The sequence below is a fragment of the Drosophila melanogaster genome, chromosome 2R (assembly GCF_000001215.4).
Source record: "Drosophila melanogaster chromosome 2R".
NCBI classification, from domain to species: Eukaryota; Metazoa; Arthropoda; class Insecta; order Diptera; family Drosophilidae; genus Drosophila; species Drosophila melanogaster.
Window position 1 is genome coordinate 22,267,560 of NT_033778.4, and position 17,583 is coordinate 22,285,142.

General features: G+C 47.8%; 1 protein-coding gene across 2 annotated transcripts in view; it reads left to right on the top strand.

The window, feature by feature from the left end:
- Positions 1–17,583, top strand: part of dve (defective proventriculus) — a 42,507-nt gene that overhangs the window by 23,597 nt on the left and 1,327 nt on the right. Inside the window, exons 1-4 of one of the 2 annotated variants that reach the window (NM_057893.5) lie at positions 3,359–3,388; positions 13,108–13,317; positions 13,431–13,660; positions 15,789–17,518. In NM_057893.5, the coding sequence (NP_477241.2) occupies positions 3,376–3,388; positions 13,108–13,317; positions 13,431–13,660; positions 15,789–17,518 (2,183 nt within the window). In that variant the 5' untranslated portion in view covers positions 3,359–3,375. Of the gene's footprint in view, positions 1–3,358; positions 3,389–13,107; positions 13,318–13,430; positions 13,661–15,788; positions 17,519–17,583 lie in introns of those variants that run through there. The other variant, NM_057894.4, reaches the window with a different exon arrangement.

Here is a 17,583-nt window from a genome sequence, read left to right on the forward strand (position 1 = left end):
AAACAAATGCCGGAGTGCCAATTAATGCCGCTGCTAAACCGTTTATTTCCTGTCACTTCATATTGAATTTCACCCATTCTGTGGCACACATTCAATATTCCACTTTAACTCTATTTTCACATACACACACACACAAATGGTATTAGGGGAATTAGGAAAATCAGCAGGCGAGCGAGAGCAACTAATGCGAATGCAACTGGGCGTCTCATAATCCAAAAGCGAAAACAAAATCATCATCATCATGGTGAAAAGGAGCGGGAGCACGGGAGCAGGAACAGGAGCAAAAGCAAGAGCCACCACCCAAGGACATTAGGCGAAAGCATCAAGTTTGCGACTTATCCTGCGACCTAAGCCTCCTGAACCCGGTGAACGAACATCCAGCCGAAAAAGGGGTAGAGAACGTACAGCCATCCCTCTCTCTCTATCCGCATCTTGCCGTCTCTTTCGGCTGCCTGCTTTGCATGCGAACTTGGCGCCAAAAACTTTCGAGTTTCAGCCCGAGTTGCTTGAGCCGAGGGCACGACATTATTTGGGAATCCCTTATCCCTTTATCTGGCTTTAGCCCTAATCCCATCAGACACAAATGAAGAGAAGTTTCACGTTTCGAGTTTCCAGCTCCTTAAGCTTTTGTTTTTGTTCCTGTTTCTGTTCTCAGCTCCCAGTTCCCTGTCCTTGGCATTGCCTTTGCTTTTGCTTTTGAAGTGCTTTGGCAATGGCAACGACGTCGGGATTAGGCCGCCAGCTAATGCGTCCTTGTGCCCGTGTCTGTGTCTGTGTCTGTGTGCGTGTCCTTTCGTCTGCAACGGTATGCGTGAGGCACTCAGTGAGTGTGTATGTTTATGAGCCAGGTGGGTTAGACGGCGGCCCAGACAGTTGCCAGTTTTGGGAGCGAGTCGAGGTCGAGCCTTTGGGGATGCTAATCCCAATACGACTGGCAATCCTGCCAAACTGCCGGCAGACAACTCACAACCTCGCTTGCCGCACTTTCCAACTCCAGGCGATGTACTGCGAGAAACGGCAATGCGCGGATTTGCATTAGATGTGAGTAATCCAGAGTCACTGAAACTAAAGTTGCATCTAAATGCAAGAAGAGTGAATAGTTAGAGAAATACTTTTAATAATCAATATAGAAATGCTGAGATAATTCAGATGTCAAATAATACTCTTTCCTCTATGTGATCAGTTTTGAACAGTTTATTGAACCCCTATTGGGTTGACAATTTCTCTCGGTGTGCTGGCTGGCAGGGCTTATTGATCGCGCAGAGGATTATCCAGGGCGCTGGCATATTGGCAGCCTGGCAGTCGGGCAGGCGATTGTCCATTTTCAATTTGTGCTCCACCAGCGATTCGGAATGGGGTATGGGCCACGTCGAAATGGAAGGGCCTTGGGTTTGGGCATGGATGCCGGTGTGGGTGTGGGGGTCGGGATGGGCCTGTAATCCGTTCGAATGCCCGACCAGTGCTGCCTACAAGTTTGGATACATCTATATTCATGCATATACATATGTATATGCACTGAACACATTGTTGTTGTTGCTGTTGTTTAAAGCCAGTGGCTGTCTGGTGCTTTGTTGTTTTTTGTCATACGCAACGTAATCCCAATTCGTTTAAGTCACTGACAATCCATGGATGCCCAGGCGATGCCGCAACGCATCCACACGGATAGCAGCGCACATTCACACAAACACACACACTCTCTCGCACTGTCCAATGCCAAATCGTATCCACTCCTCCCCCCACCCCCTGGCGACCATTCAACCGCCCGTTTTCGTTGGGTCGAGCATATTTTCGCAATAAAGTAGATCCCGCATTAATCCCAACGATTTTGTGCTCTGGGCATTGCGTGTGCTTTATTTGTCCGTGTATTGGTGCCAGCAACGTCCCAGTGTAAGTGTATCTGTGTGTGCGCCTGTTTATATCTGCATCTGTGTGTGTGCGTGAGTGTGTCTGTGTTAATCCTTAAACCGGCAGAGCTAAAGCTGCCCGCGTTGACGTCGCTGCCAACTGCAACCGAAAAAGGCCCAAAAGCATGCCATGAGTTGGAGTTTTCGAAGGGCGTGCGGTGGTTTTTTGGGGCGGGGGGGTGGCAGTGGAGCGGGCGCCGGAGGTCGGGGGCCCCACGCAGTGACAGCCCACCCCCTTTCGTCGCCCGCCCTCCGAGACTCGGTTTGCGGATGAGTCGATGGCGACGGCTGCTGCTGCTGTTGGGAGATTAAGTTTTTTCCATGCAAACAGTGACGGTGTGGCGGGGGTTTAGGGGGGATCGAAGCGGCCAGGGCGTCCGGGGGGAGGAGGGTATCGGCTGTGGGGGCTGGGATTTTGCGTTTGCGTTTGCTTTTGGTGGCCGTGTGGGCGAGGGATTTAATTTCGTGCGGGATTATTATTTCGGATTTAACTCTTCGTTTTATGGATCGCTTGGCATTATAATGAACAGCGGCGTCGCCGGCTGGCCATGGGCGCATAATGGGGATCGGATCAGCTGAGATATTTACACATTCGAAAAAATATCAATAATTTATTCGACTATTTTCTAGAAACATTAAAAAAGTTAAAAAATGTAATCCCATATATGTTTGTCGTTGTATCAGATAATTTAATTTCATTGATATATTCGCTAGGAGTAGTATACCAAATAGTGATCTCATCTAAATACATTTTGGATACATTGTAGCTCTAGGTTTTTGTAATGCGGTTCATGTTCTCCACTATTATAATCCACCCCCCATCCACCATGCACCGTACTTATCCCAAATGCTGAGCACCTTTATTCGAGGTTAGCACGCCACTGCTCTATAACCCGCTTTGGCATTATAAACTCCGGTGTATTTTTATAACCAAACCTTAGCATCGCCTGCGACAGCTTCAGCTAGAGCGTTCGGCGACGGGAAACTGTGAACCCGAATCCATTATAGCTTAAGCTGCTGCCAACACCAACACCCAGATACAGACGCATACACACGTACAACTGGGGCATTATCCCAAAACGAAATGACATCCCTTGGAAATTAATCCTTAATTCCATTCATTTCGTATAATCCCAGAGATATACTTTGATAAGCGTAATGCGGGGCCAGGGCTTAACGGTAGAGCAAGCGAGATGGGGCGAGGCAGAGAGAGCGAGAGGCAGCAGGAATGAGAGAGGGGCTGGGGGTGTGCGTCTGTGTTTGTGAGTGGCGATAGTGAGAGCAGCAGAGAGAGAGAGAGCCAAGAGCCACATGTTGCTATCCATTTGTGTGCGTTTGCATCTGTATCAGTGTCTTTGCCACCGTATCTGCGGCTATGTGTGTTTGCCTGTTTGTGTGTGTGTGTGTGTGGGCCAGAACTCTCGACTCTCGCAGCTGAGTTTTCGGTTTCCGCTTCAGTATCGTGCCAAACATGCTGGAAGAAGGTTGGTGTAACTGCTTTTCGCTGTGCCCAGTGTTTTCTGTGTGTTTTCGTTCCGTTCGCGCCGGTTATTGCTGTTTGCAGTTTGTTGTTTATGTTTAATGGCTTGGCCAGCAATTGGATTATGTTTGAGACTGTGGATTATGAACCTGACTCTCTCTGTGTGTGTGTATGTGTTTGTCTCAGCCTAAAATAAATCTAGATCTGTGAATTGTGTCCTGCGACCTGTGAGTGAGTGACCTGTGGTGGGAAGTGGGAGCTCAGGAACTGAGGAACTTACACCGGGGACAAGGACACTTGCAAACACAATAGATCCCGCCATTGAGTTGAGTTCCTCTTTTAACACCCTGACAGCTGGGTGCTCGTGTGTTTTGAGTCTGCAGACCAGATTTGCCACACCACTGTCAAGTCGCATTTGTCAACAAAGGCTACAGCCGCACACACACACCAGTACACAAGTACACCAGTACACCAGTACACCAGCGCACTGGCAAACAACACACAGCAAACAAACACACAAAGCGCTCAAATGAACTTAAAAAGCAGAGCGAAAGCTTTTAAATCTGTTGCTTTCGTGCAGGCTAATCCCTATGAAGTTCACTAGATTTTGCTTTGTTGCTGTTGTTGTTCCAGTTCAACAGTGGCAGACACCAGCTCACCAATACACATAAGCACTCCCACACAGATACACACTCACACACAAACACAAATGCGAAGTAAAGCTGGCAAGGGAGAGCTGCCAACAAGAGCAACAACAATGCACGGCGCGCTTTGGCACTTAAACCGAACTGAGCCGTCGGGCAGAGCTCATCCTCATCCCTACCTACCCACCGTCATCCTTCCAGTGCCCATGGGAGCAAGTTGGAGCTGGGCAAGCCCCCACATCCCATCCGCCCACTGACCTAAGCCACGCTCACCCGAAACCACCCACAGCCAACCGCCCACTGCCCAACACCCGCAAAAATAAAAGCCAGAGCAAAAACAAACAACCAGCGAGGCTGTGAAAATAAAATAAAGCCCTAGAGAAGGATAACTACGAAGGGGACTTGAGCTAGGGTCCTAGACGGGATCATCCATGTATGTCGGTAGTGCTAGTCTTCAGAAGGCAGTGTTCCCTGAGAACCAATCAAAGTTCTACTCTTATTATTACATTATTGCGATTGATCCCAACGACTTGAGAGTTCTTATTGGCAACCACATAATATCAAACCCTTTTTCTAAGCATATGATGTATGTAGAAGATTTAGAATACCTATAGATGTATAGTAAAATGTTAGATCATTGTAAACCAAAGATTAATCGTTTTTCCATATTAATCGACGTTGCTAAGCAAAATCGGCTTAGAATCACTATGGCGCTCCACGCTTTTCAAAGTGCGTATTAAAGTATAGTTCCGCTTTGATTTCGATCTGCAAGTCCTTTCCGCTTTGATTCTGGTCTTAGAAATATCCGAGCATATGACGAAGGCAAGTTCAACCCCAGCCAAAGCTTTTACATTGCAAATCTGAGATTAGGCACTCGGGATCTACTCATTACAATAGTACTCGGGAGGCATTTAATTACCCAGCCCCTGGCTGGACTACTCCGTCATATCAGATTATATAACCAGGAGTGACTGTTCGTGCGTGCTCGCTGGTGATTTGGTAGCGTGGTTTCGCTCATTATGCCCAAAAAAGCGAATTCCGCCTCGGATTAAAAACACACTCACCGACTTCATCCCTGTATTCCCGCACAACACCCTGGGTAGTTCTACCCAAACCGCTTAGAGATTATAGCGAACTTTTGACTAATTTGATTATCTGATTTGGTATTCATAGTCATAGGACCCCTAACCCTTTAAATTGGCTAACTGCTGCAATTTTTTTTTGCTGCCGTCACTGGCTCCACAGGCGGTTGGGTGTCATGTGAGTGTGTGTGTGTGTCTGGAATCCCCAAAGATTTAGCTGTAAAAGCCCCACGGCATTGCTCCCACATTCGAGTGCTCATGCATATGGTATATGCAGTGTATGGAGTGTACGGAGTGTACGGAGTGTATGGTGTGGAGCTGGAAAAAAATCAACTCGAATGCCGCTGGCATTGGGTGAAATCGCAAAAAATTAGCAGTTAATCCCCTTAAATTGAATTCCGCAGATGGTGTTGCCATTGTCGTTGTGCTTCTGTTGCTGTTTGGTTAGTTCACATGGCTGATAAAGGCCAAAAGGAACAGGAACAGAAATAGCAACTGAAACTGAATCACAAAAGTTAACTGGGCATTTGGACATCGCAGAGATTGTTAGGCGAAAAGCCAACATCACAAACAAGCGGCAAACAAACAAGTGTGTGTTTCGTGGCTCGTGTTTGCGGCAATTAGCCGGAGTTGGCACATAATACGAGCGGCTAAATGTTTAAGATTTTAAGTTGCAAGAGGCCGGGGCAGAGAGCTGCAGCTCTTCGGTCCGTTCTCGGACCTAAGCCGTCAGTATGTGTTACTATGTTTGCGGTTTGGCTTTTGTGGCCGAGGCTTAGGGAATCTGCCCTGCCCCTCCACCTAATCCGCAACTAGTGAAGAAATCTGTTGAGAAATTTAACCTAATCCCGGCCAGAGTTCAGGGATCCCTGCCGCGGATCCGACAAAAGGCTGGAAAATAATAAGGGGACGCGAAGGAGCTGCGACTTATAATGGCACTGCGTAAATCCCCTTCAAATTAAGCTCCTTGCCAGCCTCGCGTATCGACGTCTCGCACCCTTCATCCCAACTCCCAATGCCCTCCCATCGCAATCCCACACCCATTCCATTCCATCCCATTCCGATTCCGATTCCGAGGCGAGGTTACGCTTAATGCAAATACAATGCTACGCGCTCACCGCAGCCGGATCAAATTTCATCCTCCTCTGAGGGCGACCCCTCAGCTGCTTCCCTCGAATCCCCGCGTCCCTTGGCCAGACAAAGCCCAAATGCCAAAATACCAATGCGATATGGCGACATCGTCGACATCCTTTCTGCTTCCTCTTGGAGTAGGACATCGTCGACGTCTGTGGGCCACTAATAAACCCGAGCCGTTGCTGCCCCCCATCCGCCGCCTCTGTAAAGCCGCTCATCTGGCGGCTCCTTCGGGCCGCCCCCTCCGCCACCAGTTTGCAGTTCATTGGCAGCGGATTAAGCCGGCGCGCATTCGCAGAGGCAGCAAATACAAAAGACGCTTTTGCCATTGGATCGATTTAAAATACTTCAGCGGCAAGGAAAATAAGCGGGACAGAGAAGAAAAATCAGTTGTGGGTATTAATAAGCGCTGAACGGGACGAGACGGTGGCAGGGGCGGAGGCGGAGGCGGAAGGGTAATATGCATAAGCACCATTAACTTGTACTTAAAACTGTGGCAGGTGGTTGAGCCGGGGAGCGGACCATGCGAAACAAGGGGGTCGGTATCGCCGCCATGCCCCCGCTGAATGTAACTTAATTCGCCGTGTGGCTGCCAGCGTCTTCAAGCGGATTATATTAATCAATACAGTGATATATATGGCCTTTGTTCAGCCTTGCTCCTTACGGCTCCTGACTTCCTCCTCCGCCGTCTCCTCCTCATTTGCCTGATTCGCCTGCGAGAAGGTTTAAATCAGACCGACAGTCACTAGGCGTATACTTATTTTACTCCGCCTTAAGAGCTACTTTCTCCGGAAAGTGGAGGTCTTACTGAATTCATTTAAATTAATGTTGAAGCTGTGCAATCTTTTAACAGGTGTATGAATTTGGTAAATAAAATGGGAAGGAATTAACTTTTTAAGTTTTTAGTCCAATATCATAAAAATGAGCTCCATATCATATATTTAATTTTAGTATCAATTAAAATACCCAGCAAAAAAATACAATGAGTATCTGATAGTCGACATAGAGGGATTGGGCCTTGGTTTCTCGGCTCGGAGACGCTTCGAGTTCTTTTGCCCGCTTTAATTGAATCAATGGCACAGATCGCATGTTGTGCTCCTTTGCCTCCGCCGACCAGAGACTTTGTTTGGCTTTAAGCAGGAAGATTTAAACGTAATGCTAGCCGATTCCCTTAGCATATTTATGCATTTATGTGTGTACGTATATATATATAGCATATACATATATGAGCATGCCTATAATTCAGTCACACAGTCAAAGCGTCTTAAGCGCTAAGTAGAAGCAACGTAAATAAGTAATATTGATAACTAAAGTGATTAAGGTTGCCTTTGGGTCTGCTGCAGTTGCACTGCCCCTCAGCCTGCCCCTGTGTGTTTGGCTGTATGGCTTTGTCTTTGGAACTGTCTGCTGGAACTCACGTATGGATCCCACAGCCGAGTGGGTGGCCCGCTTGGTCAATTCGGAATGGTTAAAACAAACACAGTCTGAGCAGGTTTATGGGGAAGCATGAGCGATTTCTTGGTTGCCATTTTGGCTTGGCCCTTTTTTTTCCCCAGCTGCGCCAGTGATTATGTATGGTTCAACTGGTTTCTGGTTGATTTTTGGACATGCAACCCCGAGAAGGAAACGAAAACCCCTTCTGAGTTCTATCTCGGCTGCGCTTGTTTGCAGACATTATCGACATTTAAATCCCTTATTTGTGGCTGCTGCCTGGGCGTCCTTTTCTCGGGCACTTGATAGAATTTGACAAATTGAAAATCCTTTTGTGGCGAGCGGTTGTCCTTGTGTGCACGCATGGCCTTATCCTGCACTTCATAATTTTAATCCGGTTCCACAAAAATGTCTGCTTATTTGCATCGCCAAGCTGCCGAGATGCTGAGATCCTGGCGAGTCCTTCAGCACTAGGCATTCTTTGCGCTTTAATTATTCACTTCTTGGACTTGTTTTAATCCCACTGCCATCAATTTGGCATTGCTCTCTTCGATTGCATAACTTCGCATTGGTTTGCCCGAGAGTCGAGAGTCATTTGGCCGAAAAATACACATTATAATCCTTTTGTAAGGATTTGTCCCTGGCACATGGCTTCGCCAACTCAACCCAAACCCAAAGCAGCCCAACCCCCTGTGCATTCAATTATCGTTTGGCCTCGCAGTTGGCCATTGTCTCAGGGTCCCTGTCCGCAAATTCGCAAAACTAATGAAGTGCTGCAGCTCCTTGAGCAGGCTGCTAATGCCACTAGAGTCCTTTTTCCTTACTCCCCTCCAGAGCTCCTGGTCGCCTGGACTCTTGAACTCTTCAGCCACTTGGCCGCATGTATAAGCATGTTTTCTGGTTTGCTTCACAGACAAAGCTTAGAACCACTTAAGAAAATCCATTCACAACCTGAAACTAACTAGAGTCCTGGCCATCCTGCCGTCGGGGGTATGTTTGTGAGTGTCCTGCAAAGATTTTCGAACGCTACGTCTGAGGTTTGGCCCCTGTCGTTTTTGTCGGCAAAAGAAAGCTCACCTGATGATGGTCCCAAATCAACATATGAAGCAAACAACAAAAAGGATTAAGTCCAAGACACACACAAACACACATGCTCCTTTTGCATAGTTTTACATGTCTAAGGACAAAAAATGAATTTATTGCGCAACAAAAACACAACTTGAGACAATTCCAAAGCCTAACCCGAGAGGCCGAGGCCAATTTAGCAGCTGAGATGGGCCAAAAAAGTGGGGGTTTGGGTAAAGGATTCAAATAAATTACCGCTACAGGCCATACTTATTTCATTAGGATTATTTTTGACTAACATTTACGGCCCTCCCACCGGCAGGGTCCTTTGCAAAATACTTGGAGGAGTGCGCTGGGTGGCAGGAGAGTCCTGGAGTCAAAGGATTCCTGATTTCCGGTTGTATCCGACTGGGCGGATTTCGATTGGTTCGCCGATGAGGGCGCTAAACGCGAACAGTCAGCGATAAAAAGAAAGAAAATGCCTCACGGCATTAATTATAATCCGCTTAAAAGTTTCAACATGTTTTCCCAGCCCCCCAAAAGCCCTATTCAAAAAAAAGAAAAAAAAAAAAAAGAACACGAATACAAATACGGTGGCAAAAAAAAGAGGCGTACAAATCTCAAAATACGCCTCTGACTCAGAGCAAAAGGCCAAGAAGCAGCGGAAGAGGGCCAACTCAAATGTAAAGTGCAGATTTTTCGCATATGCACAAGTGGAACTCGAAGTGCTAAAGAGCATTGACTCTGATTCGAAAAATTAGTATTCTCGGGGGTGAAAGATCAGTTCAAGCGACGGCTCGAAACTCCTCGACTCACACAAGGATTCGTAATCCTTGCGAGGGACCCAACGGCTATGGGAGTTCAAGGATATCATGGGTTGAGATTGTTCCTTGCAACTGTATCTTTATCCCTCTTTACTTCATCCATATATATCGTTACAAATAAATATGTTTTCACTTCATACATTAACAGGTCGTAAAAACGTTTTTTTATTATGTTCAATTCTTTGTTAGTTCAGTATACAACACAACCTAAACAATCTAAAATACTAAATGATCTAAACTAATTGGCAATCCTACTTCGATACCCCGGGAATCTGGCAACTTACCACCGCTACCCCGCGTCGCTCTTCAATAGCTAATCTTTCATTTCCTAGGTATTCATTATTCCACAAGGCAAAGGCAGTTGTTAGGCAGCTTACTTCGCTTGTGTCCTGCGGCAAGGACCAAAAAACACCCGGGGCAAGACGCAAACCGATTTTCATTTTATTGTCCTGCTTAATATGTTTGTTTTTCTTTTGCGAGTGCAGCAGGCCAGCAAGAGCGGGGAAGGACAGGGAAATCAGGAAAAGCGCAGGGACTAAAGCAAGGATATGTGCAGGAAGCCAGAGGTGTGAGATGCCAGCCAAGTGAAAGGCTTTCCTTTGTGCTAGTTTGTGTGTGGGTGTGTGCTGGGGAAAGTTCTTAAGTCGCTCCGAATGCTGCTGAAGCTGTCGGAGGCATTATAAATTAAAATGCACGCATTAAAAATTCTACTAAAAAACAGTTTGCAATTAAGTAGGACTTAAGTTGAAGTGTAAATAAAAATGCACACACACATATATATGTATGTACAGGATCCCTTGGGATGTTGAAAATTTGTTTTCTGGCGTGAAGTGAAGGAAAAACTTGTGGCAATTTCCTTAAGACTATTGCTTAATTTCCGGTCACTCTTCCTTGCACATATCGGCCCACGCACACCCACAAAAACGACCATGTACACACGCACACATACACACAAACACACACTATTGCCTTGGGAAGCCTACTTAAGTCCCTTGAAATCCTTGAGATTTTTTGCACTGGTCAAGCAATGATAAGCAAATTTCCCCACAGTTCACTTGGCTTAAGACGAACCCTTTCCCTCCATCCAGCTTTCCATCCATTCACGTGTCCGTTCTGGTTATTAAAACTTTTGGTCTGTTGAAATTTTAATTTTCCTAAATACCCAAATCACTCAAAATCATTTTAATAAGTAAATTATGAGCAGTCGGCCTATAAATAAACAAACACACAATTTATTCCATCGAAAAAGTCGAGAAAAGACTACAAATATTTGCCGGCCCAAGGATACTTGAGTAATCCTTTGCAGTCACCTAAATAGCTCTGCCCGCCTATAAAGTTTCTGCCTGTGCGTGTGTGCGTGTGTGTGTGCATGTAAGGATTAAATCGTTTTGATGTCCTTGCCAGGGCAATTTATAATTATTTGTTTGCGTCGGCCTGTGGTCAGCCAATTGGTCAATTTCTTAGAAGAAAGTCGAGTGGATAAAACTTTTCCTCCTCCATTTCCCCTCAGCGTGGTAATTTGGATACTTTATGCACATGAGATGTTTCTGGAAACTTTTCAAAAGATTATAAGTCCTTATTGGGGGGTCACAGAGTTCCAGAGGGGAAAACTGCTCCTGGCGGTTACCTGCCATCCTTCGTGAGCTGGGAATTTTCCAATTTCGGTTGATTGCGATGACTGAACTTGATTATTTCTGCTGCCATCGATGCAGGTTAATAAATCTTAAGCCGCGTGGCGGTTCGCGGGTATTCGATGCCAACGAGGGGATGGATACCGTCTTAGCCCCTGGAAAAGTAGAGTTCATTTACAAATCGTTTGTCGGCTTACTTACGGGGGAGCCAAGTAGTAGATGTTGCCGGAGTCGTCTGCCTGCCGCGCCAAGATTTAATGCCCTCAAACAGTTTTCCCTGCGCGCTTAATTCAATTTGTTTTGGCCCGCTTCGACTGTCTCGATTACTTACCATTTTTTCAGATTTTCTCCTTTTCGTTATTTGCCTCCTGCCAGTGGCACTGATAATGCTAATAAGGATAAGCTCTGTCTGCCATCGTTGGCCCGGGTGACTTAAAGCTGATGATTCCGACCCGGCCAGTGGTTGTTGAAATGCCAGTTCAGATGCAACAATTAGTGGGTGCTCGGTGGTTTGGGCATCTACCCGCTAAGACCACCACACACTAAACGCAACTGCCACCCACTGAGCGCCACACAAGCACACACACACACACACACATATGCAGGTGGACGAAATCCGCTTTTGTTTTAGCCCCATCAAATCATGGCTCCATGGATAATGGATATATTGAGTTTATAATTCGGCTGCACAGGCCGCACAACGAGTTTTCATCCATGGAACCAGACCACCACACTAATGACCAGTTTTGGGCCATCATGACCATCATGGCCATCATGGGGCGAGAACATAGTGTTCTAGGGCCCAAAACAATGCGTTTAGAGCAGCTGGCTAATTTAATGCTGGCCAAATTTTTTCATTACGCGCATATATTTCGGGTGAACATTTCGAATTTATTGAATTTAATGGGATTATTATTACACCTTTCCCATCACTTAAAGTTCTAGGTGACAAACAATGCATTATAGTTGAATTCTTTATTCCTTTTCAACTCGGCACAGCCGACGCAGCGGCTGATGTATTTATTTTTAATGCCGATGGCCCCCAATGAGGTTTTCATGGCAATTAAAAGATTTGCGTGGCACACACACACAAACACGCGCCGCCCACAGAAATATGGCATGGAAATCGCACGTAATTGGGCTGAACTTTCGGTTGGTCCGATTTTATGCGATTTTCCTCGATTTTCCGCACCCTCCAACCCCTCAACCACTCAACCCATCAACCTGCCATCCAAACCGATGTTCTTTAAAACGCTTCCAGCTGCCCGGACCCGGCAAATGCCAATCGTTCGCCAATCTCTGGCTGCTTACAATTTTTATAATTGGAATAATTAATAATACCATTATGCCGGCCGGACCTGGGGCGTTAAGCCTATTTGCAGTGTGCCCATCAGCCCTTCAACTGCTCCTGGCCACGCCCACTTGCAGTGGCAGGGAATAATGTCTATAACTTCTATGCCCTGAATTTTGCCATTTTATTTTTAAGCCTTCAATAATTGGTCGGGAGGTGCGGCGAGTTAGTTTTGGGCGAGCGATATCGAAAGAAAGAGCATAATTCATAATTTCAAAAATGTTTTTTTTTTCCAAATTTCAAGTTTATTCCGCCAGTTTAGGCCGCCAGCCCCTCCACGTAATGGGCGGCAATTTAATCGGCTAAAACCATTTGCGGCTAACCGCAACATGCAATAATTTATTTTAATACCATTGTGCGTGCGGAGGTGTGGAGCCAATCTGCATAAAATGCCCCATTTCGAATATGTTTTAATTGCTTATTTTAATTTGTCGATGATTTGCACTTGGAACTAGACTGAACTAAACCGATTATTAAACACCACTCGAGTGTGGCAGTCAGCTATTATTAATAATATTATTAGTATATTTCTAACCGCTCCCCCCTTGATTCTCCTTTCAGCCAAATCACTTCCACTTCACTGTGTGGTGGAGTCGGTGCACTCACTGCACGCCTCCCTGACCATCGACACTCGCCAGCCCTGGAAGAGGCGGCCCAATATCGAGACCGACAGCTACGTGATCATCGCCGCGGCCACGCCCTGGAGCGAGATTGTTCAGACGGCGCTCCAGAGGCTCGGCTACTCCCAGGAGGTGGCCAACACAGCCAGAGGTGAGTGCTTCATCCTAGCTTAGATTGTGCCATCAAGTGCAATTTGGCCAGATATTCAGTGTTAGCAACACATTATTTCATATTTTCATTCATCTTTACCCTATTTTCTGCAGGCTCATTAATAATCAAACATTGGAAACCCATACCCCTGGAGCAGATATCGGACAATCCAGCGGTGCCCGTCAGCGATATTGTGGGTGAATTGACTTCCGTGATCACGCTGAGGATCGTGATTCTGCGCCCCAAGACTTCGCCGTTCGGGGAGATCAAGGACAAGCTGCTCAAGCTGCTGGTGCTTCAGTCGCATGCGGTGCTCCGTTCCACAGGATGTCCGCTGGATGAGGTGAGTTTCCCCGAGCCCCGAGCCGCCTGCTGCCAATTAGACATTCACTTTGAACTTTCACTTAAAATTCTGCACTAAGACGACGAAATTCTATAATGATTCATAAGCGGTTTACGCCGAACTCCCCCAAGCGCTCTTATCCGTCTTGGAGTTGCTAAAACTTGCCGAAAAATGTCTCCGGATGAGAAGTGGCGACGCTAATTTGCGTGATGTGAGGCATGAACACACACACACACACTCAAGTACACACAACTCACACAGAAAGAGATACTTATAACTTTTGCATGTCCTGTCTGCTTGCGGAATATTTAACTCATTGAAAATGTTTTGATAGCTACTACAAAGAAATTTTGTTAAGCCGAGTTCATTTATTTGGTTCACTTAACTAATCCTTTTTTGCAATAGTTTTCATTTTAATCAGCTTTACGCTGCCTGCTCTCCTGTCTCCAGGACGTCGATGTATGCGTTCGAGTGTGTGTTCGGCTTTTGTTTTCCTTATTGAAATCGGTTTAGGAGGCTTAGTTGGGAATCCTGCAGCGGGCGGGGCACCCAGTGCATGGCTCACATGACCCAATTCTGTGGGCGGGGGGCGATATCGGTGCATTAAGGCCATAAATCATTGGGCCGTACACTATCGCCGGCGATGAACAGCACGAAATCACGGCCAGAAATACCCTTCAATTGATATTGCGACTTTATTGGCCTGGCCACCCTCCAGTGCTGCTCCATTCCCTCCCCCCCTCGATTAATATTAGCAAAGCAAAGCAAAGCAAAGCAAAGCAAGGCAAGGCACCTAATCACATGATAAGCATTTACCATAATTTCCACATTCGCTGTCTGACACCTCCAGCCCATCGCGGTGGCTCTCCAGTGTCCGCCGAGGAGCTTTGCTTTGGGGTGCGGCGATAGGAAAATCAATTTAATAATACCCCGGCCACGTAAGAAGCGTCAACCCATTTTATTTACAATAAGGTGTCTACCCCGCCAGCCCGCCCACCTATCTACCCACCTGGCTGCCTAACCCACCTAAACCACCCACCCTCCAGTTCGCTTGTGTTCTGAGCAGCTTAAGTGATTTGGGGCGCCTCCTTAGCTGATAGCACCACCACGACGCTAGAAAAACCACTGACAGTACCACAGACCGAACTAGAATCAAAATCAGAAGCAGAACCAGAACCAGAACCATAGCCAAACCAAACCACCGAAAGAGCCAGACATTATCTTTGCCAGCAGTTGGGAGACAAAGCAGTATCTTTGAGCATTTAATACGCCATAGCAATCTACCCTTTGGCCAACTCATCGCATTTCGATTCTATTTCTGTTGGGTAAATTCAATTTTAATCGCCATAAGCTGATGTGTCGCTGCCTATCAGGAATCAGGGACTATCTATTTATCGCCTTCGATTCGATTCGAGCGGGCGGGCCACTGCGGCTCTGTTGTCAGTTAATATCAGCCCGGCGATACCACCATCGCTCAGGTATCAGTCGCCGCCGTTCTCTGCGTATATCGTAATAGGCAATTTTCGACTGCCACTCGCACTCGCACATTTATTTTATGGCTAAGTAAATCCCGCCACTTGAGTACGCCGGACAACAAATACATCACCAGCTACAGGCTACAACTGCAAGTGAAACCCCGGCGACTGTGATTTTTATGACAGCCGCTTAGTGACCGGCGGACTTTGGGGTCTTAGTGCAGCTACTGTTGACAGTCGCTCAGGGCGAACGCAAACCCCTGTCCAAGGTTGTCCCCACCCCCACTAATCCCATGCAGTTCCCCCTGATTTCCACGCGGAACACACCACTTTTGAAGTGATGATCAAATCGCTGATTTTTCACATCATATGACTGCAGAGCGTGGCAGCACTTAAAATAGGTGTTCTTAATTAAACAATCAGCGAATTGGGGTACCCGAAATGTTTCCATTAATTAATTTCGTGCCTGTGAATCACGCTCTTGCCAAATAGAATCTATGATTATGCAGCAATTCGCACTCAATAGCGTAATCTTTCTACAAAGTTATTTACTTTTGATAGAATAATGTTAATGAGCCTATAAATTTGTAGCTGATAAGAATATCCCTTGCGTATGGGTTTCTAAATGTAAAATTTCTATTCTTCCTTTCCAGGTGACGCTATCCCAGATCTGCCGGAGTTCCCACCAGAACACCTACGCCCTGCCAGGAGGAGAGATCTCCGACGAACTGCGCCGCAAGTTCGACCAGTGGTGGTCCAATCAGCTCTCTCCCCAAGCGACCGCCATGACGCCCAAGATGCTGCCGTTCATGACGGGTCCTTCAGCGGTTCCGGTTCCAGTGGCAGTGCCCGGCGAGATGGACTTTCCGGTAGGCACGGCCATGGCGGCGGCGGCCGCTGCGGCGGCTCATGCTGCCGCTGCCGGTGGAGCAGCGGGCGGCAATCCCCTGGGATCGATGGGTAGTCGCGAGAGTCTGTTGCTGGCTAACGAGGCTGCTCACCATGCGGGCGCTGGACAGGCTCCGGGACCAGGACATCACGGCAGCATGCTGGTGCATCCGATGCACGCGTCCATGCACCACCATCACCATCATGGCGGCGGCGGTGGACACGGTCCTCCGTATCCCAATCAGAAGACTCGCATGCGCACCAGCTTCGATCCGGAGATGGAGCTGCCCAAGCTGCAGAAGTGGTTCGCCGACAATCCGCATCCTTCGCGACAGCAGATCCAGACGTATGTGGTGCAGCTGAATGCCCTGGAGTCTCGCCGGGGAAGGAAGCCCCTGGATGTGAACAACGTGGTCTACTGGTTCAAGAACGCTCGGGCGGCTCAAAAACGGGCAGAGATGCGGGGTGGTAGTCTGGGCAGTGCGATCAGTGCCCTGGGTCACGCCGCCATGAACGGCTATCTGAGTCAGCACGCCCCTTTGGGCCAGAATTCCAGCAGCAGTGCTGGTAGCCAGCCCATGAGCATGGGCAACCTGTCCATGTCGCACGACTACCTAAAGAGTCCGCTCAGCCTGAAGTCGGAGGACATTGACACCATGTCGCAGCACTCGGACGACATGGACGAGGAGCAGAGCAGACCGAACACGCCACAACTGCCCCTTTCGCTGACCACCCACGAGCGGCATCGCAGCTCACCGCTGATGGACGAGGACGAGGATGAGGCGGGAGAGCAGCAGCAGCCACAGGAGGCCAAAAGCGATGGAATGAACGGTAGTGTGAAGGATGAGGAGCGGCAGGAGAAGTCGCGCGATGAACTGCAGGACAACGAAAAGGAGAACTCCAACGGGGAAGACCGTCATCTGGATGCAGACGCCCAGATGGAGGCCAGTTCCAACCTCAACAATAACCACAACAACAGCAGCTTGCACATTGAGCAGGAGGTGGGCTCCACACCCAAGCGCTCCACGCCCAAGGAGGAGGACGACGACTTGGATATGGACGAGGATGAGGAGGACAACGAAAACGATGCCAGCCATTTGGACGAGTTTCGCTCGCCCTCGCCGGATCTAGCAGGTGGAGTTGTGCCCCACAAGGACCAGCTGCCCTTTCCTATGGTTCCCAACTCCATGTTCTCGCAGTCCTTCATGTACATGAGCCACTACATCCCGGCATTCGGTCAAGCGGCCGCCGGACATCCGCATCACCATGCTGCCGCTGCAGCGGCAGCTGCCGGAATCCAACCCAACGCCCTCATGGGCGGCGGCGGCCTCAACCTGTCGAGCATATCGAACGAGGAGCGCCGGAAGCGAAACCGCACCTTCATCGACCCGGTGACCGAGGTGCCCAAGCTGGAGCAGTGGTTCGCCATGAACACACATCCCTCGCACAACCTCATCCTCAAGTACACCGAGGACTTGAACACCATGCCATATAGGTAAGCATATAATCCTTTTTTTTAAACCCTATATAAAAAAACCTTTGTACCATCTGATTGCCTAT